We start from the raw sequence: 26201 nt of genomic DNA on the forward strand, positions 1-26201 counted from the left end.
TTGGGAATATTTTCAGTCTCTATTATTTTGTTAAATATATTGGTAAAAATAGGAGCTATAGTTGGTATTATAGATTTTAATAGTTCATTTGTAATTTGATCCGAACCTGGAGTCTTGTCGTTCTTTTGTGTTACAATTGCTCTAATGGTTTCTTGTTCTAATAGTTTAGGGATTGGCTCTAAATTTGTAGTAATTATATTTTTTGTTACTTCTTTTTTGTTCTTACTTTGATAGAGATCTTTATAATATTCTGTAGCTACTTTTACTATTTCTGCTCTTTTATTTGTGTAGATGTTATTTTTATTTTTTACCCTTAACATCCAATCTTTCTTACTTTTTAATTCTTTTATTGCTTTTTTAATACCACCAGTTCTTTCAATGTATTTGCTAAGTGTATTTTGTCTTTTAGTCTTTTTATCTTTCCTAATACTTACGTTTATCTTTTTACTAAGTTCTGCTATTTTGGCACGGTGTCTTTCCTTTTCTTTCTTTTGTAGTAATTCTTTCCTTTCTTGTAATAATACGTGTGTTGCGTCAGAGAGTACTCGTTTACTATCTGTATTTATCTTCTTTGTTTCTGTTTTTAATCGGTTAATTAATTTTATATATTGTTCTTGTATTGGTAGTTGTTTCTTTGCATCCTGTTCCGTAAGTGCATGTAGGTTATTCATAAGTTGAGTGGGATTGCCGGTACATAAAAGGGCCGAATTATCTGTAGGAAATGGTCTTTTGTTTTTTATTGGCATTCCTGTTATTTTAGCGCGAACCATTTTATGGTCCGAATTGAAATTTAGATTATGTATTACTGACACATCTTTAATAGCTTTGGCGTTATTAGACATTATGAGATCGATTTCATTTTTATGTAGCCCATTGGGTGAAATCCATGTCCATCTTTTTGTTTTCTTTTTCTTATAAAAACTGTTCAAGATCTTAAGTTTGTGTTCTAAAGCGAAGGTGACTAGTCTGTCTCCATTTTTACTTCTTTTTCCCTGTCCATATTTTCCTACTGTGTGTTTTTCTCCACTATTGTTAGATATACCAATTTGTGCGTTAAAGTCGCCCATCACTATTATGTTTTTATAGCAATTTTGCATTGACATTCTTAGATCTTCGTAAAATTTTTCGATTTTGGCGACATCTTCTCTCTTATCAGATTCCGTTGGAGAGTATGCTTGGATGATTGACCACTTTTCTTCCTTATTTAGAGGAAGTGTTATGTTCAGTATCGTTATTCTTTCCGATAGTCCTTGTATTTCCTCTACTCTGTGTGCTAAATTCTTTTTAATCAAAAATCCCACCCCGTACTGTCCTTGTGTTTCACCTTTATAGTATAAAATGTATTTGCCGTAGTCGCTTATTCCTTCGCCATACCTTCTCATTTCGCTTATTCCTATTACATCCCATTTTAAATCTGCTATGGCTAATTCCAATTCAAGTCGCTTCTCTGTGGTCCGTAGTGATCTCGCATTAAAAGTAGCTATGTATACATCTGATTTTGGTTTGCTTGGTTTTAGAGGGTCGCGGTCTTTTTCCCCCACGAGGACCAATCGTCTTGGGGGAAGAGGTTTATTAATCTTTATTTGTTTTTTACTTAGTAGACTGTTCCGATCGTCGGTGCTTAATTGCTATTGTTTAGTTGCAGTTGTACTACTCGTACACTCTTTAGTATATAAGTAGAAATTAATAGTGCATATAAATCATTTTCCTTTTATAATTATAGTTTGCTAGTGTAAGTTCACATCAAAAATTAATAATGTTGAAGCGTGAAGCATAAAGTTTAGTATCTCTGTTTAACGTGCATATACTATTGCGTAATATTGTCTCTACCGTACACTCTGCTTTGTGTGTTATCCACTCAACGTGACATTGGCGAAGTGATTAGTGCTGAACTGGCACGCTCGGATCGTCATAATTAAAGAACAACAACAACCACAATAAAGTTTGGCGCAGTTAGTTCATTGTTTAAGTATATTAAAATATTCTATAGTAACTAACACAATATTTTCTCTTACTATCTCACTGAAGACAACATAAATGGTATGTGCTACTAGTATTGTAATAAACATGTATTTCTTTTTTTATTTTAACTGTATAGAATATAGATACTACTACAAGATTACAATTAGTAATCATTGTTTTCAAAAATGTATATTTTAAAGTAAATAATATTCACAATGTTTACTTGTGATAAAAATCATAAAAATTTTGTACAATTTCTTAAGGTATTCATGATTCATGATGATGATGAGGTCATATTTATTAGAAGTACAGCATGCTCAGTATGATAGGACATTATCCAGGTATTTAAATGCTTAAAGTAACCATGGAATGTTTCCTGCAAGATAAAAGTAACTTTTTATTAGTATCTATTATTCATAAACTATCAAAAATATTTATTTTACATTGAAGTTAGTCCATTAAAAGCGTATTAATGTAATTACCAAGAATGCCTGCCTTCTTATCAGTATGACTAAAATATGTATATCTATATGAAACTAGGTATATACTCTTAAGTATCTACTCAAGTTTTAAAATATATTATTTCTTTTTTTTTCTATAATTTAGACTTCGTCCCTGGGAATCATTGTTACAATAATAACCAGCTTCAGCAGGCAAAGTACAGAAGAAAATTATGCTGCACTTGTTAATGTTCATACTATGAAGTTTAATATTCACTCTATTTTAAAATGCTATCAATGTAAGTTCTATATTTACTTGTTAATAAGATTAAATAATAATAATTCATTTAAAAATTTTGAAATTTAATACTATAAAGATAATGTATTTTGTCATTAGTCAATGATTTTAATATTGTTTGTATATTCGATGATAACCTTGTTTTTTTTAGAACTCATCAACAGGAAAAGGGCATCAAGTCCCCCAAGCCGCACCGGGCAGCAAATACCCTAGCTACGCCACTGTAAAAGTCTTTGTTTTATTCACAAAATTATAATTTATCAGAAACGATAAGAAAGATTCAAATTCATCAAACTTGATGACAACTTAAATTTATTTTGTTTTAAAATGTATTAGTATTTTTAAAGCATAAACATTGTACAATTTGTAGAAATAAAGCCTCATACTGTCGGTCTTTTATTTACCTACGTCACTCCGTCATACGTCATACGTCACATGTCACTACGTCGCACAAATGTCAAACAAGTAGCGAGTGGCGACATCTGTAGAACTCTATAGTCTCTGGATATTGTCTCTATTGAGATGTATAATAAAATTATTCAAAACGTCCGGCGTTTTTTTCATTTGCTAAGCTAAAATAAAAAAGATCCCGATCTATGTTTTAATGTTACGCTAAGCTTTAATATTATTCTAAAAGTTTAATGTTTTCATCTTTGTAAGTTAACGTTCAAAATTAATTAATCAATTAAATAAACGATTAGATTAGAAATATTAGAATGAAAGGACGCTCGAGATTATTCAATTACATTCAAACAAATTTATAGTTAGAGCAAATTGGTTTCTACTTTTTTAAATTTTTCTTTTTCATTCTGCAACGACTGACATTACTGTTGAACAGAATGATTCTGTTCTGTTCTGTTTTTTTTGTTATGGCGTTAAGAGCGTGCCAGATGAGCAAAAAATCACTTCGCCAGTGTCATGTTGAATGGAGAACTCACGAAAGAGGTTGTACGTTAAAAAAGAAATAATATTACACAACAGAAAAATACATATTTAAGAGATAGAATTATTCTTTTTCCTATTAAACACTATGGTATCGGTACCACCGATTGTTTTGGACTATGGATTGTATGCTAATTCGCGATAGTATTGTGTATGATTCTTAAGCATAGTTACAAGACGAAATGAAAAGAACAAAAAACACTTTTGTTACATTTCTTTTGTTTGATATTTTGGTATTTAAAATATTGCACATAAGTACTTCTATCAAATATTAATTGTGATGAAAAAAAAACAAAGGTTGAAGGAAAGTTACTCGAATTTTTTTTCATCTTCCCTTCCCTACTTTCCACCGAATTATGAAGGATTTTTAATAACAACAAGAACAAAAAGTCACTAAAAATTAAAATATTAGGGCGTAGAAACACAATTTGTCCAATTTGAAGTCGGTCGATCGCGATCAAATTTCGGTTATGTAACAGGGGCCTGCTGACATAGTGTTTGTGTAGCTTAAGTGTACAAATAATAATATTTTCACACAAAATCAAACAAATAAAACGATCTCTCTTTCTCTCCGTCGCCCCCACACAGATACTACGTTTCGCTGAAACAAGTCGTAGCGATCGCTACTCAGATACTTATGCGTGCATTTCACGAGTCCAATGCTGGGCTTTGTTTTATTTACAAGACATTTTCAATTCATACGACGTGCCAGAGGTATTCGTTGTATTATATTATATCTGTCGGAGGGCGCACGTATTTTCAGTATAAACTACGTGACTAACTTCTAATCAATAATGGCTCATTTATTTGAATAAGTTGTCAACAGGTGGCATTCCCGCTCGAGCCGTCGAAGCGATAGTACAAACTTTGAACTATTGGAAAAAATAAAAGTAAACACATGTATTGTCCAACTGTTTATTTGTTCTCGTATTTGAAATAAACGTTCACTTGGTGCGTGTCCTGTACAATTACGTAATTCTTAAAACACTATATTATTTAAATTTCGAACTCATCTATACAACTCATAAATATAACAAATACAAATAAAGCAATTTACAATAGAAAACAATAATGACTCCTCCTCCGATGAGCTCGCCAGCGCCTCGCGCTCTCCACTATTAACCACTCCCCCTCTCTCTCTCTCGCACACACCTATATACATGCACACACACGCACCAACAGGCCTTAATGTCTCAACCTTTCAACGTTAATGATGCAAGAGAATCTCATTGTTCTGTCTCGTCCATTATTAACATTATTTCTGCAGCCAGGGCTCTTAGACTGCAGTCGCACACAAAACGTGTACGTGTGTGCGTGTGTGTGCTTGTGTAAGCGCGTGTGTCTAGCACCACCAACGGTTTTGCATCCCGCAGGATGATCATAATTAACATATATACTAAGTTATAATACACAAGACGGACTCCACCGCTCGAATAAATGTACAATATATTTAATGATTAATTACCTCCGCTCTATACGCAGGTGCTGTACAAAATAAAATAACGCAACTTTATAGACTATAATATAGTACTGGACTCGGGTTACGTCCGGTAAATAATTTAATTGTGGAAATATTTGTGTTATTAATGGAAACATGTAAAAGAAATCACAAAATCGGCGTAATCGTAATTTGTCGCCAATAATTGCAAATATGTTTAGGTACTAATTTGTACGTGACAAGAATTTAGAAGTCCCACTAAGTGAGACAGTCACTAACGTGTATCTACACAAGCCAATATATTCGTACGAGCCATCACCGCAATAAGATACATTAAATACTAATTTTCAATTTCCAGGAGGGGAAGTGTTCAGATCACAGCCTCGGGGCGACAGACGCATGTTGCCAGGTTGATAATGAGCATTGGCCCTGGCAACACTTTCTGGCATAGTAAAGATGAAAGCTGAAATGTCAACAAAACCCTCAAAATCGAGTTAAACTCGCGTTTATTGGGAAGATTCATATTCACACGATTAAAATATTATAACAATCATTTTTTGTGTTATTTATTTATGACATAAGTGGGTAAGACGGTAACTAACGTGATTGCTCAGCAGCAGGGCGGGTCGAACAGTGTTGCAGTTTATAGTGGCGCCCACTGAATAACATCTGCGAGTTGTCAGTGTGACGTGTGACGTGAACTAAGCAATATAAAACCGTAAGCTCTTACTACTAATATCAACACTTACGAGAGGTACTCTCACTATAAAGCGGCGCGGGAGCACGCAGTCGTCCAGATACAAAATATGTTCAATAATTTTCGAGTCATCAAGTTTTAACAATTAAACAACAATTTCCTATAAAGTGTAAATATTAACTCCATGACTCATGACGCGCCATAAATATTTTATTGTTAATTTTTAAAGTCTTTTTCATTATTAAATACTGTTGATATTAAAATATGTAAGAATTTTTCCCGATTATAAATCTCTCCGATCGTCGCCGCAAATGTAAAATTAAACAAAAAAATTCAAAATTATACTTGTTTAAATAATACAAACGAAACAACAACACGTTCATTAACAATATAATAATAGTTATAGTTCAGCAGCAGGTCCGACTGATTCATTCGCACGGCTGTTTTTTATTAACTTATAAAATTTTCGATTTCGTTCGATCGCAACGAGCAACCTTCACTTTCTACGACCGCGACAGCGGCGCCGGCACGTCGGCGGCGGCCAGGCGCAGCGCGGCGCACGCGAGCGGGGTGGTGGCGCTGGCAGTGGTGGCGGTGGTGGCGCCGGTGGTGGCGCCGGCGGAGGCGGCGCCGCCGTCGTCGTGGTGCTGCAGGCCGAGCGTGGTAAGCGCGTGCTTGAGCGTCTCGTAGGTGAGCCAGCAGATGGCGGCGGCGGGCATCTGGTAGAGCACGCGCGCGTGCACGCCGCGGAAGAAGGCGAGCGGGCCGCCGGCGCGCAGCACGAGCGCAGCGGCGGCGGCGAGTCCGTCGGCACCGGCCTCCTGCGTGTTGAGCACGGTCTTGCACACGTCCAGCGGCGTGGTGGCGGCGGCGGCCAGCGCACCAGCCAGCGCGCCGGCGGCGAGGTGCGCGCGGGGCTCGTAGGCGCGGCGCGGGTTGAGCCGCGCCTGGCACCACTCGTAGGTGGTGAAGTGCAGCGCCTGGAAGGGCACGTTCATGGCCACCTGCGTGCCGTACGAGCGGTAGAAGGCGCGCAGGCCCTCGGCGCGGTACACGTGCCGCGCGCACTCCCACACGCCGCGGTACGGCGAGTTCAGCATCTGCAGGCGCTGCTTCACCACTGCAACACAATAGCACGCGATTTATTAATAACATACTAATTTTGTGTAGGGTGTTACTGAAAATTTCTAACATCTACATTTCCGTCATTGCATTTGTCATTATCTCTTGAATATTTAGCAATTTAATTTAGCAATTCTTAAAACAATTACACTGTTAAAAAATATAAAAGTACTTATTTAACAGGCAGAATAATAATAATAAAAACATTTATTGCCATGAAATACACATTTAACAAATAAATTAACAATTTAACAATGGGACATTATGGCAAAAGGTGTAAACTCAGCAAAGTGTTGCTTGAGTTTTACTCTCAAGCATCGCTGTTTTTCAGTTACACCTTAGGACAAAGAAATTTCTGAAATTATTGCAAAATTGAGGACGTCATGGCGCAGCGGCACAAGGATGTGACGACCCCCACTCGAGGAAAGTGAAATATTTATATTTCCATTTCTTCGCTCTGGTATCGAGACAAAGCGCGGCGTTGTTTTGCCACCAGATGCCACCAGATGCCTCCAGAATCCGGCAGAAAGTCGGGAGCAGAGTGTCTTAACATTAGGTCCCCCCTCTGCCTACCCTGAAGCTGAGGTCGTCGCTCATAGCATAGCCTGACTGACATAATGACAGGCATTCCATCTTTCCGCGATGACAGCAGTTTCTCTAATGTTTAATCTAGATCTAATGTTTAATCTACTAGTCTAGGACTAGTCAGATTTTAATTATCATCATCAGCACCCGTTGACGATCTTTGCTTCTTTGTACGCTTATTAGCATGATATTCTTAATCTGATTTAATTCGCTCAATTTGTTCTATGGACACATTTTCAACGCGTTGGTTTTGTACGACTTTGAGCTGTTTTTTTCTTTAAACATATTTTCGCTTATTGCATTCACATTCTTCATATTCTTTTGCCACATGTTTATTTTCAGCAAGCAATCACCGTCACGCGAACAGTAAGGAAGCATAGTAGAAATGCTTGTATGTTGTTAATGTACCTACAATATAATTATAGAGGTGGAATGATGGAACACGCAGTTATCAAGTTCAATATTACTTGTCATTCAAAGTCAAATCAATTTAAGTAAACGTTGACAGTCCAAAAAATGTGACGTATATCGTCACTTCACTTTAATTAAATCAATTTATATAAATACAAATATAGAAAATAAAGGAAGTTAATTTTTTGTGTTCGAAACAGGCAGACAAAGAAAATAAGACGTAGAAAGAAAGGTATGAAAGTGCAATTTAAATAAATGTGAGTAAAATTCCTTATTTGAGGAATAATATATAATCCTTATATGAAATAATTCGTATAAATAAATGTACTTTAAATAGTTGCATAGACATTAATATGAATGAATTAATAAATAAAGACGCGAAAACTAAATGCGGTTAGCGAACAATCCGAGTGTGGTCAGTCACTACAACACTGGCGCTCGGTGCTTGTGGTTTTAAATATTTCATAAAAACTACATTGTTGTAAAAACCAGTTTCGTTATTTGCTAGACAGGAAATGATGATGAGATCCCAGGGCCCCCAGGCCTACGTCATTGAAGCGAAGCTGAAAGTTTGAGAATTAATAGTCTAATATGTAGTTAAGATTGTGTGCGTACTTAGGTACTAGCTTGAAAGTGGGAATGTCAGAGTTCTTGGGCATAGAAGCATAATGTTAACTTGATCGACGAAGTAAAAAAAATATAAATGTATGAAAGTCTTCTCTTACCGAGTGACTCATCTTTGGGTTAAGGCGTGTAAGATGATACTGACATAGCATAGGCAACTTGTGAGTAGATGCCACTAGCGTTGTGGGGATACCGTTGGGATTCCCGACGGGCCGGCAGTTCGCGGTCACGTTGTCGTTCACGTGGTGTACCTCGCTCGTAAATTACAAATATTTATAGAGTAGATTTCTAGTACAGCTTCAAACAAGTGGAGGCAAACACGCCGCTTATCGTCGCCGCGTACACCGCACTGTCAATAATACTCGTACTATATAACATCTTATCACGAGTTTCTTGTAATTTACTTAATTATTAAACGCTTCATTAATTTATTACTACAATCCCGGGAACATTTCAATTTTAATTACTAAATGTATAATTTGTCAATGCAGGTCCGCGATCAACGTTGTTCTAAAACTCCTTTCCTGTAATAACTGGCATAATCGTGATAACCTTATGAGATATTTGAATACTTGACAAAGTAATTCCAGGGCCCAACACACTGGCGGACGTGGGTGGTGTCTTTCAACGTGACTGCAGTACCTACAGTGGGTAAATACTCCGAAGTTTCCAATGGTCACTATATCTTTTTAATTTGCTTTTCTGGGTCAATCTAATTCCTGGAAAGCCTAGGATATTTGCAAATGATTTAAAAACTGTATATAAGCAGGTACTGTGTGCTATGACGTGCGCGGTGGTTGGTTGTTTCCGCAATGACATAGCGAATTTTTAATGTCACTTATTCCGTTACAGCTGTAAGTACAATTTCTTTTAATTATATCAACTTCACCTTGAATTTCAGAAACAATAGCGCATTAAAATAACGTGAACTCAAATGTGGTACAATTATATGTGTAAACTACCTACCAGCCCATATAAGTTACTTGAAACTAAAAAAAAGCGTAGCATAGCGTATATTGGCAAGGCCGGGATCACTTACAAAAATATAAACTGTGTGAACACTTTAAAGTATTTATTGACTAGTATTTAATGACTAGTGTTCAGGATCAGTGTAGGTCAACGTTTTAACCTTTACCAATTCATATGACCGCATCGTTCGCAGAACCGTTGCAGACAACCAGGTGTCTTGAGGAAAACGTCGCGAGAGCAACTAGTGGTCCGTCCTGTTGCTTCATAATCTCCTCTATGTTTCGCTGTTTCGGAGATTGGTTCAAGACAAACATATCAAAAGACAGGCAAACATTTAAAAATAGTTTGTGCGTTAGTAGCATGACAAGTCAATTTTATTAATATATTTAGTTTGTACTTATATAGAGTATACATGTACCTATAGACATGATATTCTTTTACCTTATGCAATTAGAGTGGTTGTTCAGTAGGGAGGAAGTGCAGGAAGCGCCTTGTCAAGTGACGCGACAATTTAGATCTCCTCAGAGTACCTAACGTAACCGCACTTTGATTGTGCGAACAATGTAAAACTCTAACCTTCAGCAGGATTCGACACGGCGTCGTGAACCAGCGACGCCAGGCAGCCTGACAAACCTGGAACGTAAATAGTTGCCGATTAGAAATAGCTTCCCTAATCCCCACTCGAGGGAGTGGAATATTTATTTACGTTTATATTTCCATTTAGCTAGGTTCCCTCTGTCTACCCTGCTGTGTGCGGGATACAGCGTGAAGCAATAACAAATTTTAGATCATTAATCGTATTGACAAAGTACGCGTTACGCTTATTTTTCTACTAAAATCTGGGCAGGTCTTAAGGAAACTATGACCACAAACAAGCAATCGTATGAAAATTCATAATAAATTTCCATATTGCATATATTTGTTTTGTTGATGGGCAATATTAAAGTACCGTGCGTGATGTGGTCGTGCCGGTGCCGGGTCAGCTGCGACAGCGTGTGCTTGCTCTGCTCGTAGGTGGCGAAGAAGCAGGCGTGCGCCGGGCCCGCGCCCATCACCACCGCCGACATGCCGCGGATGGGCCTAAGGACAGTCCGGTTTTATAATAAAACAATTTGGTTTGGTAGTGTAGTGTCGTAATTATAAAGTATATTTTACTAAACGTAGGATAGGGGACGGTTGATACACCAAATACATTAATGTTTGTTTTGTAGAAATTGCGGCAAAACAAGCATGGCTACTAGCAAACTACTGTTCCTTGTTATCAGGCAAAGACGATGGAGGTATTGAATGAGAATTATCTAAATACTTAATTCGATGTGCTGATAAATATTTCGGCCTATCTAAGAAAATTAGCTTATGAACTTACTAGTAAGTATAAATGACAAAGAATGGTGTCAGATATGAAGAGTAATTCTGAACTATCTGCATTGTAAAAGCACCCTCAAGGTAAAATTAAAATGACTTATTCTAGTTACTAGTCAAAGGCTAATATTTTAGAAGTATTAGAATGTAGCATGTTTTATTTGTATTTATTGTATTATTAGTACGTTTTTCAACTGACCCTAATAGCAACCGCCCTGGCCCTGGCCCTGGCCCTGGGGACGTAAACAAATGTATATGTTGTTTTCAATTTCAAATATTTATAAATATTCACATTCATCGTCATCGTCACTTGGTTCATAACTAATATGTTGACTAAAAATAATCAAAATGTTTTTTTAGTAAATTTACTAAAATTGTCAACAAGATAAAAACAACATATATTCTTAAAAAAATCTTATATAACATACAGTTTAACATCAATGGGATGCGCCTTACTCACGTACGGTCGGTTGATCCCGATGCGAGGAGACTAGCGTGATTTAACTATGGCTATGACTTATTAACGATCTAACTATGACTGTAACAACTAACAAGAAAAGCGCTGCTTATAGTTCTGCAACTCAACACGTAAAACCTCAATAATTTGGCGGAAAATGGGTAACGAAAATGTCTTGATCGGGAACGAAGTGTTTTAACACAAGTGTCCTAGGTTCCCTCTCATAAATTTCGAATATTAAAACTATTAAAAATATTAAAACTATTATGAATATATATATATATATATATATTCATAATAGTTTTAATATATATATATATTCATACCTATATTATAAATTCGAAAGTAACTCTGTTTGTCTGTCTGTCTTTTTCGCAATCAGGGCGAAGCCGCCAATTTAATTGTGATAAAATACTCATATAGAGATACTTGACGGTCTCGGGATGAGCATAGGATACTTTTTTTTTTCTCATATTTGTAATATTTTCGATATATACCAATATATTAAAATACTTATTAATTTGACATGCAATTTATTCCGCCATGTTAATAACAACCGACCGTTGCTAAGCAACGATTTGCAAAGTTTGTTGTTAAAAAACGTCACCCAAAATGAGCTTGCTTAACGCATCTCTCTATTGAAAATTATTTCATAAATATATTTAATAAATATTCGTATAGTTTAGGCGGGCGTAGCCGCGTTCGGGTCCACTAGTCTATATCTATCATTTTTTGGGCGACAATGGATATCTATTGTGCATAAAAAATAGGTCAGTAGGAGTCACCTATAAGAAAAAACAGATTAAAACAATTATCAAAATGAATACATCCACTCCATGCTAGGTGGTGTGGGCAGTGGCGGACTAAGGGGGGGGCGGCGGGGGCGGTCCGCCCCGGGCCTCGGTTCCAGGGGGGCCTCCAAATGGTGCAAATTCCCTTGATCAAATTCTAAATAAGCCCTTGAAAAAACGCATAGTATCTACTTAAGAGGAAATTTGAGGTTGGAGGGGGCCTCCAATAAACAAATAAGTACAGGGATTAGTGCAGCCTGTACCGGTAGTTTACATTATATTAATTAAAATTACTTTTATCTTTCTAATGTCCGTTTAGGTTGCATGTCGTTCCAGTTTCGTAGTTTTTTACTTCAAGGTCCTAGGGCCTCCAGACCGACGTCATTTTATAAAAGTTTGCGTACTCACTAACATAAAAGTGGGGCGCTTCCAGAAGTAGTGCAAAATAAAGGTACATCTCTGTCTGGGAGGATGATTGAGCCATCAGATCGGTTTGGGTGCTTATAAGGGGTCTTAAAATAGTCCATAAATAATATATGTAAAATTATAGCGTAATTTTTCAAAGTGGTTTTGGAAATCAAATGGCAGTTGCTCCATTTAAAAACCGCCATCCGCCGCTAATATGGAACGCAACAACGTGTCTAGTACGAACACTGCTTAAAACACTAGTACCTAGACAGAAACTCCGCTTTGCAACGTAGAATATTGGCTCTCTAACTGGACGATGCAGAGAACTCGCAGATGTACTTATAAGACTTCGGGTCCAGTGTGCTTTCCTCCAGGAAGCTTGCTGGAAGAGCAATAAGCCTCGCAATAACGGACAGGGTTACCGCCTTATATACACCGGGTCACCCTCAGGTAAAAAGTGTGTGGCAGTAGTTCTTTCTGAAGAGCTTCAGAACTGGCTTCTTGAAGCTGATGGTCGCTGCAATAGCTTGATGCGTATAAGGGTGTTGATTGAAGGCGTAACTACAAACTAAACTAGTGCCTATGCGCCGCAGGCCGGCTGTAGCGTATCCAAAAAAAAAACATTCTGAAAGCAGAATGAAGAGGTTCTACTTGCTATACCGTCTACCGAAATGGTTGTTTGTTGTTGGGGAAGACTTGAACAGTCACGTCAGTAAGATTGCTGAGCCGTATGAACATGTTCACGGGGGTTTTAGATACGGACTTCGTAATACAGAGGGAGAAAATATTCTGAGAACCTATATTGCGTCTGATCTGGCCGTCGCAAATACGTTCTTCCAAAAGAACCCTCAGCACGGGATTAATGCCAAGAAGAAGTAGAAGAAGTATACGTATTTTGTCCCAATATTAAACAATCTTTAGGACGTCTGGCAAGAGTAAAGCCTACGTAAAGAGTTATACCAGGGTTATAATATTTTGTTTTACATTTCTCTCAAAAATATATTTAAATACGAGCGTTTTTACTTTGACGTAGGTGAGCGTGTACCTTAAATTGGCGCTATCTTTGAAAGGGCCTCACTTTCAAGTTAGTAAGTACGCATACACTCTTACATACTTATTAGACTATTAATCTTCAAAATTTCAGCCTTACTAATATAACGTAGGTCTGGGGGCCCTGGGATCTCAGTCTATTTTATTTTATACGCGGAACTAATATTACTATAGCGTGTGAACTAGCTCATGATGATAAATTATGATCTATATTGGACTAAGCTTATGATGGAAGCTTCAGATGACGCTCTGGCTATAGTCCTAGATAATCTGGTAGAAATTTACAATGAATTTGAGAGTGATCAGGTTTTACATCTAGAGCAGATGATTTGCCTCCACCTGTACCTATCTATCGAATGGTAGTAATAGAGAATATCAGTGCTCGTAACATTCTTATTTAGGTTTTGATACAAATTCCTGTTTTCTTGGAATGATAGCTTCTTTTGTTATCCCAATTCGTCTTTTTATCTCGAGGACACGAGGTTTTTTTTTTTGCTAAATTTTAGTACATGTACTTTTGATATTTAGTACACACTAATTTGTACATGAAAAAAAATGTGATATATTAAAAAAATTTACATTTACAGGGGGGGGGGGGGATGGGGGTGTTGGGTTGCTCGAGGGTCCTCATTCAACGACACCGCCCCGGGCCTCCGACGGGGTTAGGTTAGTCCGCCACTGGGTGTCATGGTAAATTGTATCAAATTGCTATGTCGCACAACGCTCTTTTAAAATGGGAATAAAAACAAAAAAATTAAATATAATCACTTTCTAAGAATATAATTATTAGGACTTCAAATATTAACAAAAATATACTAGCACCACATTTTCCTGTTGGAACTATTTAGTTAGTACTGACAGCAGCCCGGCACGCGGTCAGTACTCGTCGGCCCCGAGCGGGCAACGCTCGTAAAATTTGGAACATCTTGAGCTCTACTGAGCCTGTAGTTCAGATATCGCCCGATCGACTACCTATGCATACTGTGCAGTATGCATAGGTAGGTGCTGGGAGTTCACGGCGTCTATAAATAGACCTGACGTATGCGACTAGGTAAATAAGTCTGCACTGCCTCTCCGTGTGCAATACGGTAAATGCATAGGTTCTAGATACAATCAACAAGTCTGTAACCGCTGTGCGGAGAAACGTCAAATTTGGACAGATGTTTATTTTCATAATGTGGACATCCAATAAGGAGCGATATGTATAGAAAAATCTTTAAATCGCCACCGATTTTTTATAAAATCATAATAAAACTAGTGGGCCCGTGCGGAGCTACGCCCGCTTGAAATAGAAATATCAATAAAGAAATTGAAAACTAAACATTCAGTCAATTCAGTAAAACAGTTGTATAAAATAACTGATACGGTAATTAGCAAATTTGTTGAACTCAGTACTTTAAATTGACATTACTTATTTATTTATGAACCGATTGTTTCGAAAGCTTACCAATCCAATAGTGAAAGTCGATTTTCAGATTAGCGACAACAAACGCACAGACAAACAGACAAAAATTTGAAAAATAATTGTTTTGCATTGACAACGGTTCCCAATAACATTTTTTTTTAAATACATATCTTCTAAGTACAGACACCGGCCCTCTTACGATTTTATTATAAGTATAGATTATATCAATGAGACTCTTAAAAATATTTCATTGAACATGTGTGTTTCATGGATTATTAGAATTTAGCCCCTAAACTGAAAATAATTTCATAAATATATGTAATAAATATTCGTATGATTCAAGCGATATTAAAATGACATTTGTTTCTTTTAGCTTCATTCTTCTATATACTCGGTCCGTTCTCCGCTTTCCCCTATTAATGAGTATCCAGACCCACAGCTATCGCTCTGGCTACCCCGCTGACATCTAAGAGTACCTACTATGTACAGTACAAATTGATCGGTACGACCACTACTGTACCTTGAAAGGAAATCGCTTTTTATAAAACACTATTACAAAAACGTGTTTGCCGATAACAATTACAAATGACGCTTCTGTTATCGCGGGAGCTTGTCATTGGACGTTTAAAACATGTTTACAATATAATTAAATAATTTTACAAATTAAACCTTATCGCGTATTATAACCCTGTGAATAGAGAGGAGAAACGTCCAAGTTTATAAACCACGAAGTAAATGCTTGCAACTTTATAGGTCGAGATCCCAAGAGTTTAATGAACTGTAATTTTACATATTTTATTAATTAATAAAAAAATATCCGCAGTAATTGTCACCCTTCATTATATAAAGGAAACATGGTGTAATTAATAGCTTATAGTAGATCGATATTTGTAAACATTTATTTAATTAATCTTATTTAACTTAGTCGTTTTAAAATGGTAATTTAAATAAATATTAGTATTTCGAAAACAGATTTAGCAAAGACTCCGCATCATGAATTCATTATTTTACTTGAAAAAAAAAAGATTTCATCTTTAAATAGTTTTCTCTACGTACATAATATGATTAAAATCATCATTTAACAGGTGAACAATTAGAATAACCATTGATTTTAAGATTGACCTTCAATTATATAATATTTACTTTAAAACATAAGGCAGACCGCGCATTTCATCGTCTATTCTCATAGTGAAACGGTACCGAAATAAAATATTTCAAATGATGGCAACCCCTGCTTGCGGCAGTTATTTTCTAGGCAACCATGTGTTAAAGTGTTCAGAAAAAAATAAGCTTTGATAGTTGATATATAATTCATTAAAAACTCACAAGAGTGCAAATTATTAACATTAAGTGACCTGTTTAAACCAGGCAACCCTGGACTTGCGGCAGACTCAAAGCTGGCAACCATTGATTTTCCAATATCTTACGCGATTTTCTTTCAAATTATGTGCAATTCACGTAAAAAACATATAAGTGCAATTTTCTACAAAAACGCATTACGAAAAAATTTAATTAAAGGTGATTGCCTCAGGATTGTTCTAGGCAACTCAAGTGTAATCTATTCTAGTAATCATGTATTATTCATTAATATAAGTTTAATTAACAAAACAGATCCCTGCAGAAAGAAATGGGTAAAAAAATAATTTATCACGAGTGTTTTTTTAAGAGGTTATTGGAAGGAATGAAATTATTCCATTTTTGCTACTGAGGTTTTAAAGCACTCAAATATTTAAACGTAAGTAAAGTGATTTCGGAGACTTCATAATAAACACGCACGTATTGAGAAGTGCGATAAGATAATCATTTAATGACGATACCCTATCGCGTGGACCCACCCAGATAGCACTGCAACGAACTGTTTTTGGAGTAATAAATAACGACGAAAACGAGTGGGGAAAAGCGACTCCTTGTAATAATTAAAATACTCATATTGGATTTAAACATATAGGTGTTATACACCTTTATAACTACGTAAATCGATGAAGTTCAATGTCCCACTCGTAAACACTTTTTTGATAAAACTACTTTTGGTGACAAATATCCGCCACCTTGTTTTATTTCATTTCCAAAACTCCGATTTTTGAGACGAAGATAAAGATATTTTAATTGCCAAAACCATCCAGCAGATTAGAAGATCCGAGGCGGGTAATAAAGAAATACGCGCGAAAAATTTAACCCGGTTATGTTTTTTATAAAAATAATAGGTAATGTCTATACTAATATTATACAGCTGAAATTTCGTTTGGCTAAGCGCGCTAATCTCGTAGTCCATGTATCTGGTCATTTCAATTTACCCGTATAAACATTGTCTGAATGGAGTCCGCAACTGTGCGTTATCTGTAATTTGTATACTGTCGCATTGTACTTAATTATTTTGGGGGATGATGGATGATGATTGATCAACTTCTCCGAGGCCCATCCTGCACGTGACCATGAATTACGGCAAAGTGTTCGCAACGTCGGGTTTCCAAAAATTTATAATTTTAAATATACGCGATTAATCCGGTTAGAATAGTTTCATTTAAAATACCTTGGACATTCACATGAAATAAACATCAGCTAAAGAAATATGTACTGGCTCATGACACACAACTTCAAACTCTCAGTAGACAACAAGTTGCTTATCTACAAAATAATAATCCTTAAGCCAGTGTGGATGTATGGAATTCAATTATGGGGGAGCGCTTGTATCTCCAACACAACTATCATCCAGAGATTACAAAATTGTATTTTACGCACCTTAGCGAACTTTCTAAAAATGAAAACATTTTTACTATTTTTAGAAGAGATGAAAAAACTCCACCACCAGCTACAAAAATGGGCTCAGCCAACGCCAACAAAGCACTTCTACTTCAATATATTAATCATTACGTCACTTTATATAAATGAGACTTACATCTGTTTTGTAAAGAGCACAACAACAACGGGCAAGTGAACCAAGATGCGTGTAACAGGAAAATCGATGTAAAAAATAACGAGGATACACTTTCCAAGTTTTCAAATACAAGCAACAGAGGTAGCAACCTCTAGCTCTAATTTATTATTAAATATTCCTTTGATCCAGCTAGCTTTACAATTAAATTACAATAATAACGCACACTGCACATCATCACAATATCAATGCAAAAATAATAATAAAAATATTAAGTCTATTAGACTAGTTCATCAGAATATCCGTTGCTTGACGGGGGGGCAAGCAGCTAGAGCTGAAATTATTCATGAACTCGGAGGAAATTAGTATTTTGTGTATTACTGAACATTGGTTAAAGGTGAACCAGCTCATGTTTAATTTCAGAAACCACCGGGTAGGAAGCTCATTCTGCAGAATCAACACAATACACGGGGGGTCGCTTATAATATTAAACAAGAACCTTAAGTTCAAGGAACGGAAAGATATTGTGTCCCTTTCTGTAGAATGTTCTATCGAATTAGCGTGTGTTCAACTAGAGCTATTCATTGTTATATGTGTATACAGACCTCCCTCCGCCAATTTAAAATTATTTTTAGAAGTAATGGATCCTCATCCTTAAGCAAACTTACCAAGTCGGGTAAGCCTTTGTTAGTGTGTGGGGACTTTAATGTTAATATTTTGGAAAGTTTAAGTCCCACCATTAATTTATTAAGTCTTTTTAAGTCACACAATTTACTTAATTTATTTATGGAGCCAACCAGAATAACTCCTACGACTAGTACTTGTATAGATAACATATTTACTGACATTATTCCATGCTACAAAAGCATTATTAATAAATTGGATTCTGACCACTCTGGTCAGCTAGTAGAATTCTATAGTAAGAAAAAACAGGTGGCTAAGAAAAAAATTGCTTTTGTACCTGTCACAGCTAGTCGTTTGGAACGTATGAGAGTTAGTTTACTAACTAATTTACTAGTTTTAGATATAACTTTACCTCCCAATTCTTTGTACAATTCTTTTTTTTACTCTTTTATTAATAAATTTCATTCAATATTTACTCCCAAAGAGATTACAATTACCGATAGTCCTATCTTTGGTGACTAGGCCCACAGCAGGTAATTATAAGAGTAGGGAGACGCTGTATATGTTATATTATGAAAAACAGTTTAATAGTGGTGAAGAGTTTAAAGAGTACTTAAAATCTTACTCTAAAATTTTCAAAAGTGTTTGCAAAATTGCAAAATCTTTATTTATTAAAACAAAAATCAGAAATAGTAGTAATAAAATTGGAGCCACTTGGAAGGTTGTTAATGCCGAGACTGGGAGAACTAGGGTGAAAGATTCTAATTTTAAACTTAGTATTGACGGTCACATTGTTGATTCCGATTTGGAAGTGGCCATTGTATTTGAAAAGTTTTTCTCTACTTTCCCAGTCAGTCTAACAAACGATTTAGGTTCTTCCACCACTATTGCAGAATCGTTAATTAAAGACTATGTTCCAGAATTTTATAATGGTTTCGTTTTCCGTCATGTAAATTATTCAGACATTAGTGTAGCTTTCAAATCAATTAGTATGAAAAAGACAGCCGACTTGTTGGGTGTCTCAGTTAATATCATAAATTCTTTAATTGATATTTTGATTCCTGATTTAGTTACAATTTTTAATAGATGTATTGATTGTGGAGTGTTTCCTGATTTGATGAAATATAGTAAAATAACTCCATTGTTTAAATCAGGTAGTACGCAAGACCCCACAAATTTCAGACCGATTTCAGTACTACCTACGTTTAGTAAAATTTTTGAAAAGCTGATACTCAGTCAGCTTCTTACTTATTTTAATAAAAATAAATTATTGCACACATATCAATTTGGTTTCACTCGTGGAAGGTCAACATCTGATGCTGGGGTCAAATGATTAGAGTGTATTCGCGGCTTGGGAGGAGTCACGTTATGCCTTTGGGGTGTTTTGTGACTTGTCCAAAGCATTTGATTGTGTGCAGCATAAAACTCTTATCAGGAAGCTACACCACTATGGTATAAGAGGCATTGCTTTGGATCTTCTCACTTCTTATTTAAGTGATAGGATTCAAAAGGAAAATGTCAACGGGGAACTAACACACGGGTCACCTGTAGCATTGGGGCTCTATTCTGGGTCCGTTTTTGTTCCTTTTGTACATTAATGACTTACCTCACCTTATGAGAGATATCTGTGAAATAGTGTTGTTTGCAGATGATACATCATTAGTTTTTAATAGACGGCAATTGGAAATTGACGATGTAAACAATGCTCTTTCTAGGATATTACACTGGTTTAGTGCCAATAACTTGCTTTATAATGCTTTTAAATAGTAGTAAAACTAAATGTATCAGGTTCTTTACTAAGAATGTGCAACAAGTAGAAACCAGGGTTTTGATGCACAATGAGGAACTTAAAGTAGTTAATGGAACTATTTTCTTAGGTATAACATTAGATGCTAAGTTACAATGGGGTCCGTATATAGAAACTTTATCTGGTAGACTTAGTTCGGCAGCGTATGCTGTCCGTAAGATTCGTCAACTGACCGATGTTGACACCGCGCGTTTAGTATACTTCAGCTATTTTCATAGCATTATGTCTTACGGCCTGTTACTTTGGGGCAGTGCCGCTGACATAGATACCATTTTTGTGCTCCAATAACGGGCTGTCCGAGCAGTCTATAAAATGGGTCCACGGGAGTCACTAAGGAATAAATTCAAAGACTTTAACATCCTCACACTACATTCCCAATATATTTACGACAACTTAGTATATGTGCATAAAAATATTAAAAAATTTAATAAAAACAGTGACCTCCATCAACATAATTTAAGAAATAAAAATAAGCTTGCTGTGCCCTTCTCTAGGCTCCATAAAGTGTCTCACTCATTCGTAGGTGTAATGTATACACTTTTATAACAAACTTCCAAACGACGTGGTTAATTTATCACTGAACAAATTTAAAAAAGTGGTTAAGCACAGGCTCTGCCAAAAAGCATATTATTCTGTTAAAGATTATGTTCGCGATAAAGATGTTTGGAAATGAGTTCCTCTATTCCTAAGTTAAAATTGTTAATTGTAATTTGTAACAAATGTTGGCATTTAAAAAGAGTGGCCATGAGTTTCTTTGCATGTATCTTCAAATGGTTGACCATTTGAACGGGCTTTTTTCAAGTCAAAATTGCACTTTTTTTTTTGGTTATTTTGTTTTGCATTTTTTTTTACTTTTATGACATGTCCAAGTGAATGTTAAGGCATTTTTATGGAATAAAGATATTTTGACTTTGAAGCTTTGTGTTACCTTCGTAAGGCATACAGAACGCCTGCAGGATGTGGCTTCTATTCCGATAATTCCTAAGTAAAGTTTCATTTATTGCTGTTTTCAAGTACTAATACACCATTTCTTTGAAATAATGAAACCCTTAGAAGTTGAAACCAAGAGATACGAGACTCCAAGTTGTTTTTCAAAACAGCAATAACAACATTTGCGATTTGTTTCACGACGTGTCACAGAAGTACTCGTACAGCAGCACCGAACTCTGAGCATCTAACTCTTAAACTTACTTAGGCAGTACTTCAATGCGTATATGCATTTTCCTGCGTGAAAACCGCAATAAACACGTTACTTTAAATGTTTTAAATTTTGTATCGTCTGAAATATTCGTTTCGGTACTAACAGTAAACCTAAAAAAAGAACACTTGCGAAGTTTATCCAAATTGTAACAATTTAGTCAGGGGGCAGTGCCCCACCTGCAGTGCCAGACCTGCGTCATTTTACACGTCTAAGTTATGATGGTAAACCGGAACAAAGACTCCTCATGGGATGTATTATGTGAATTAGAACATGTACGATCTCATTATCTATACTATCTATACTAATATAATAAAGCGGAAGAGTTTGTTTGTTTGAAAGCTAAGATCTCTGGATCTACTGGTCCGATTTACTTTGTTTTTGTTTTGTATGAAAGCTGCATTCTTCAGAAGTGCTATAGGCTATATAACATTATATTACACATATAAACTAATATATTTTAAAGTACTTTCTAATTTGACATGCAATTTATTCTGCCATGTTAATAAAAACCGTCATTACGCGACCGTTCCCGCGACATTTTGTATTCATCCTTATGAAAATAAATATAATAGTCACTTTTCGCATTTCATCTAGATTGAAATTATAGTTTACTGTATAACATTCTAATAAATAATAATTAAGGAGATGTCACTGATTCGGAATGACCTAGCCTTCGGGCGGCATAGCATGAGTATGACCGACGCGAACGGGCAGATGACGTTGACGGTTTTATAAATGTTCATACATTTTCGAACTTAATTTTTATGTAATTACTAGGTATAAGTAAGTATTACTTGGGTTTAGATTGCAACATTAAACTGTGCCTGCAGTGGAGGACACTGTATACTACATCATAGTACCTGCCTACCGGTTAACGGGATATCACGAACACGTAAAGTTCGTGTAGTGTAAATTACTGTGTGCTGGTGTGCACACCAGGATACCTCAAGAGTCCCTCACGCTGCACCATGTAGCGGAAGGTCTCCGCGATGCTGCCGTTGTGCGCCGACCGCAGCGACTGCATCCGCGTCTGCAACAAGCGACACACTGAGTCTCATCTAACACCCATATACTACGTCGCTAACGTACAATTTAATGACGAAGCAAGTTTCATCTCGGCTCGTTTTAAATAATGATACACAAGAGAACTTTAAAAATTACAGATTACAAATCAAATAGTATATTTTTAATTGACTATTTCAACCTATAATGTGTGTTATTTTGATGTCAAAGGAAAACACCAGGTAATTGACTAATATGACATGACATCGATAACTTCTATATAAACGAAAAAATATTAAAGAGTTTGCATTTGCAAGACAAAGTTTTCCAAGATGCAGGGTTTCATAGTACATTGTTCAATCGTCGCAATTTTAGTGGTCGGTGCATCAGCACTAGAGGGGGAGATGGCTGAACTGGCAAAGATGCTGCGAGATAGCTGCATCGAAGAGACAGGCGCCGACATCGCGCTGATCGACAAGGTAAACGACGGCGCCGACCTGATGCCCGACCCCAAGCTGAAGTGCTACATAAAATGCGTGATGGAGACAGCGGGCATGATGTCGCAGGGCGCCGTGGACGTGGAAGCCGTGGTGGCCGTGCTGCCACCCGAGCTGCAGCGCCACGCCGACAAGCTGCGGGCCTGCGGCACCAAGGCGGGCGCCAACGACTGCGACACCGCCTTCCTCACGCAGGCGTGCTGGCAGGGCGGCTGCAAGGAGGACTACATTCTCATATAGAATTATTATTGTTCATATTATGTAAAATGTCTTCTCAATAGAGAATTATTATTTAATCTTACGATGATTTTGAATTTATGTATCAAAAACCTTTAAAAATATGTTGTTGTTAAAAATACTTTATCATACAATTATTAATATTATTTACCATAAAATATTTCAGAAACTTTACTTTATCTTAAACCATTCACTAAAAATCATATCAAGCTTTATGTATCTACCAAAAATCTTAATTTTTTAAATATTATCTTAAATAAAATACTGCTATAAAGTATCTAATGTTATTGTAGAAAATTAAGGACCATGATAAAAATGTCCAGACATGAAGGTTGTCGGTTATATTGACTGGCATAGAAATTAGAAAAAAGATGGTGTAATCATGCAAAAAAAAAATACGCCAGTACATGAACATTATTAAATATACATAGTTACACAGATCAGCATGCACTTTGCAAAATAAATACACAAATATCTTGTTACAAGTGAATGAATTCTTTGTGTCAAAGAAAACTGCCTGCCATCCTCAATTTCTGCTACTGTCTATCACACAGACCACAAGCAAATGCAAGCTGAGACAAAAATTAAATCCATATGGAATCCAAAACAAAGCAATCCTCTAGAAAAGAACAAACCTAGACATACATATTAATTAATGGACTCCTTTATTCAACATTTAAAGAGGAGTCTCGTCTCACCTGCCTCCATTCATTTTGCAGTTGTTCTCTTTCAAAACTGTCACAGTTATGTAAAAAAGTATATTAAAATAATATTAAATAAGTACAAATCACAAAAGACAAAAAAAGAACAGAAAAGAGCATGAATGATGTCTATAGTAATCATACTAATAAAAAACTTCTGCTAAAATGAGATTTTCTTATTTATTATATTTTAGTTAGACCTATGAAAAATGTTCTACATCTTTAGTTATTTTTGCAGGTTTATATCTGAATGAGAAATTAGCTAAGGTTGATGTTTATTATTTTAAATTTAGTATATTTTTTGTTTAATTGGAATTAAACAAAAAATATACTAAATTTAAAAACAATTTATGGGTTTACATATGGTGTGCCAGTCTATAAAACTAAGAATAGCCTAGACTCTGCTCAGGCCTTCCTTTACCTATACAATAAAAAAATATAATTGAAATCCATTTCATTGATCAAAGGCAAACAAAAATTTACAGAAACATAGAATCATATTCTGTAAATATTTTTTTTTAACATATGTATTTTCTATATACTTATGCTATTGTATGTGTGTTATGACATATGTTAAGTTTGAGCATCATATTAAATAACATATATTTTATACGTATCCAATGTGTATCACGCAGTCTCTATATCATATTATAATCGTTTTATAAATGCAAGCACATGTTCACCAACAATTATATATTATTCACATTTAGAAAAATAAAACACTGAGTTTATGTTTTATAACTTATACTTATGTATATTTTAAAAACTTTAATTTTAGAATGTTTTTAAATTTTAAATGATATAGTGTGTTATCTTTTAAATCTGTACTTGTATGTAATTTTCATGTACTATACTAGCAATGTAATTCAAGGTCAAGAGCTGAATTAACCAAGTCAATATTTACATAATATATCTAATGTCATAGGAAATAAAACCACACACAAGAATATTATCAAAATGGTACAAATTTATTTTATAATGTTCGCTGTATAATAATATATGCATAGGTGTTTTCTTTATTTGTCAGACATAAAAAATTTACACGAATATCTAGCTATCTATGTTAGCAATAACTACTCTCTTACAATTATGTAGAAAATTGTAGCTTAAAATAAGTGAAAACCTTATTCCCCAAATAATAAATATATATAATCAAATGATGTTCATTTAGTAATTCAGTTCAGTTTAATTATCGACATATAATAAACGTATTTATAGGCGGTATAAGAGTAAGCAGGTTTTTATGTAACCTAAAGAAATATAATTGGTGGCGTAACAAGACAGATTAGGTTAGGATGTCAACGGACGAGGGCCTGCGCCCCGGCAGTAGAGGGCAGTCGACAGCAGCCTACCTTGACGGAGTCCAGGGGGTACATGACGCAGTGCTCCATCACCCCCGCTATCGCTCCGGCGGTCATGTGTGTGATGGAGCTCTGCGTCGGGAGGGTTTCATAGTCCTCAAAGTTCATAATAATCACACAATACTGACACTTATTGCGTAATTAACACTCAACCACTTTGGGTTTGAACGGGTCTCCTATTACCAATATAACAATGTCATTTTCACTACACTATTTGCTTCACAGTCATTTAAAATTTAGACAGAACGAACACTCCAAAATTGATTTCGAAAAGTGCGATGTTATTAGCACGCGCGGCACTCGGCAATCTGCACAATGTTACCATTCGCTGATACTTAATATTTAGAAAAAATATACCACAGATTACAAATTAAGTAATTAACGCGCTCACAGATAACGGATTAATTTTGATCTAAACATTGCACTAAAAAAAAAACTAACATTTTACTCGTATTACAAAATTAATAACAAATAATTTATATAGCAAAAAATATTCAGATTTTTAAACGTATAATAAAATCTAAGATAGTACTCCGAACCGAAGCACACAAATTTCAAGTTCCTTATAGTTATTACTAGTAAATTATTTTAAGAAGATGAATATCGTATTAAATATTTAACTAAATACCTATTAAACAAGTAGTCTACAAAAGTGTCTTCTAAGAAAAAGAATTCAAGAAGTTTAATTTTTTAATAATCTAATTTTTTTTCAAAAATATTCGTAATCAAAGTATATAAAATTCTTTTGCTACTTTCAGTGAAATAAGTTTATAGTTAAGTAAAGTATAAATGGTGCTTACAATAAAGATAATTCGTACACTGTCAGCACCGGTCAATCTCCTTAAATATGCCAAGGAGAGAGGGCAACAAAAAAAATATGCAGAACCCCGTCTTCATGTTTGTTCTTAATTTCTGGTGGTAAAAAAATCCCAACCATC

At 35.6% G+C, this 26201-nt stretch overlaps 3 protein-coding genes and 1 long non-coding RNA gene across 5 annotated transcripts in view; 2 read left to right on the plus strand and 2 right to left on the minus strand.

Annotated features, from left to right (window-relative positions):
• Positions 1-1382, minus strand: part of LOC146528193 (uncharacterized) — a 2737-nt gene extending 1355 nt beyond the window's left edge. Inside the window, exon 1 of the mRNA XM_085202775.1 lies at positions 335-1382. Coding sequence (XP_085058901.1) covers positions 335-1382 — 1048 coding nt within the window. The remainder of the gene's footprint in view (positions 1-334) is intronic.
• A 263-nt stretch (positions 1383-1645) lies between these two features.
• LOC146528194 (uncharacterized) lies at positions 1646-3088 on the plus strand. The gene is made up of 3 exons (XR_014879115.1): positions 1646-2040; positions 2569-2701; positions 2852-3088. It is a non-coding gene; the product is annotated as an uncharacterized LOC146528194 (long non-coding RNA).
• Positions 3089-4543: 1455 nt separating this feature from the next.
• LOC146528195 (mitoferrin-like) lies at positions 4544-25685 on the minus strand. Of its 2 annotated transcripts, XM_085203462.1 has the most exons (5): positions 25255-25685; positions 22410-22495; positions 10438-10568; positions 10065-10121; positions 4544-6897 (listed from the first exon to the last, which is right to left on the minus strand). In XM_085203462.1, exons 1-5 carry the CDS (start codon positions 25369-25371, stop codon positions 6281-6283), a joined length of 1008 nt encoding a protein of 335 aa, XP_085059588.1. In that variant the 5' UTR covers positions 25372-25685; the 3' UTR covers positions 4544-6280. The 2 variants fall into 2 exon arrangements, with proteins under 2 accessions (XP_085059588.1, XP_085059589.1); XM_085203463.1 differs by lacking the exons at positions 22410-22495; positions 25255-25685 and adding an exon at positions 14379-14532.
• LOC146528196 (general odorant-binding protein 69a-like) lies at positions 22768-23265 on the plus strand. The gene has a single exon (XM_085203464.1). It carries the CDS (start codon positions 22800-22802, stop codon positions 23202-23204), a length of 405 nt encoding a protein of 134 aa, XP_085059590.1. The 5' UTR covers positions 22768-22799; the 3' UTR covers positions 23205-23265.
• Positions 25686-26201: the final 516 nt, after the last annotated feature.

The sequence above is a fragment of the Heliconius melpomene genome, chromosome 19, assembly GCF_056956725.1.
Source record: "Heliconius melpomene rosina isolate 202511_hmr_F chromosome 19, ASM5695672v1, whole genome shotgun sequence".
Lineage (NCBI taxonomy): Eukaryota > Metazoa > Arthropoda > Insecta > Lepidoptera > Nymphalidae > Heliconius > Heliconius melpomene.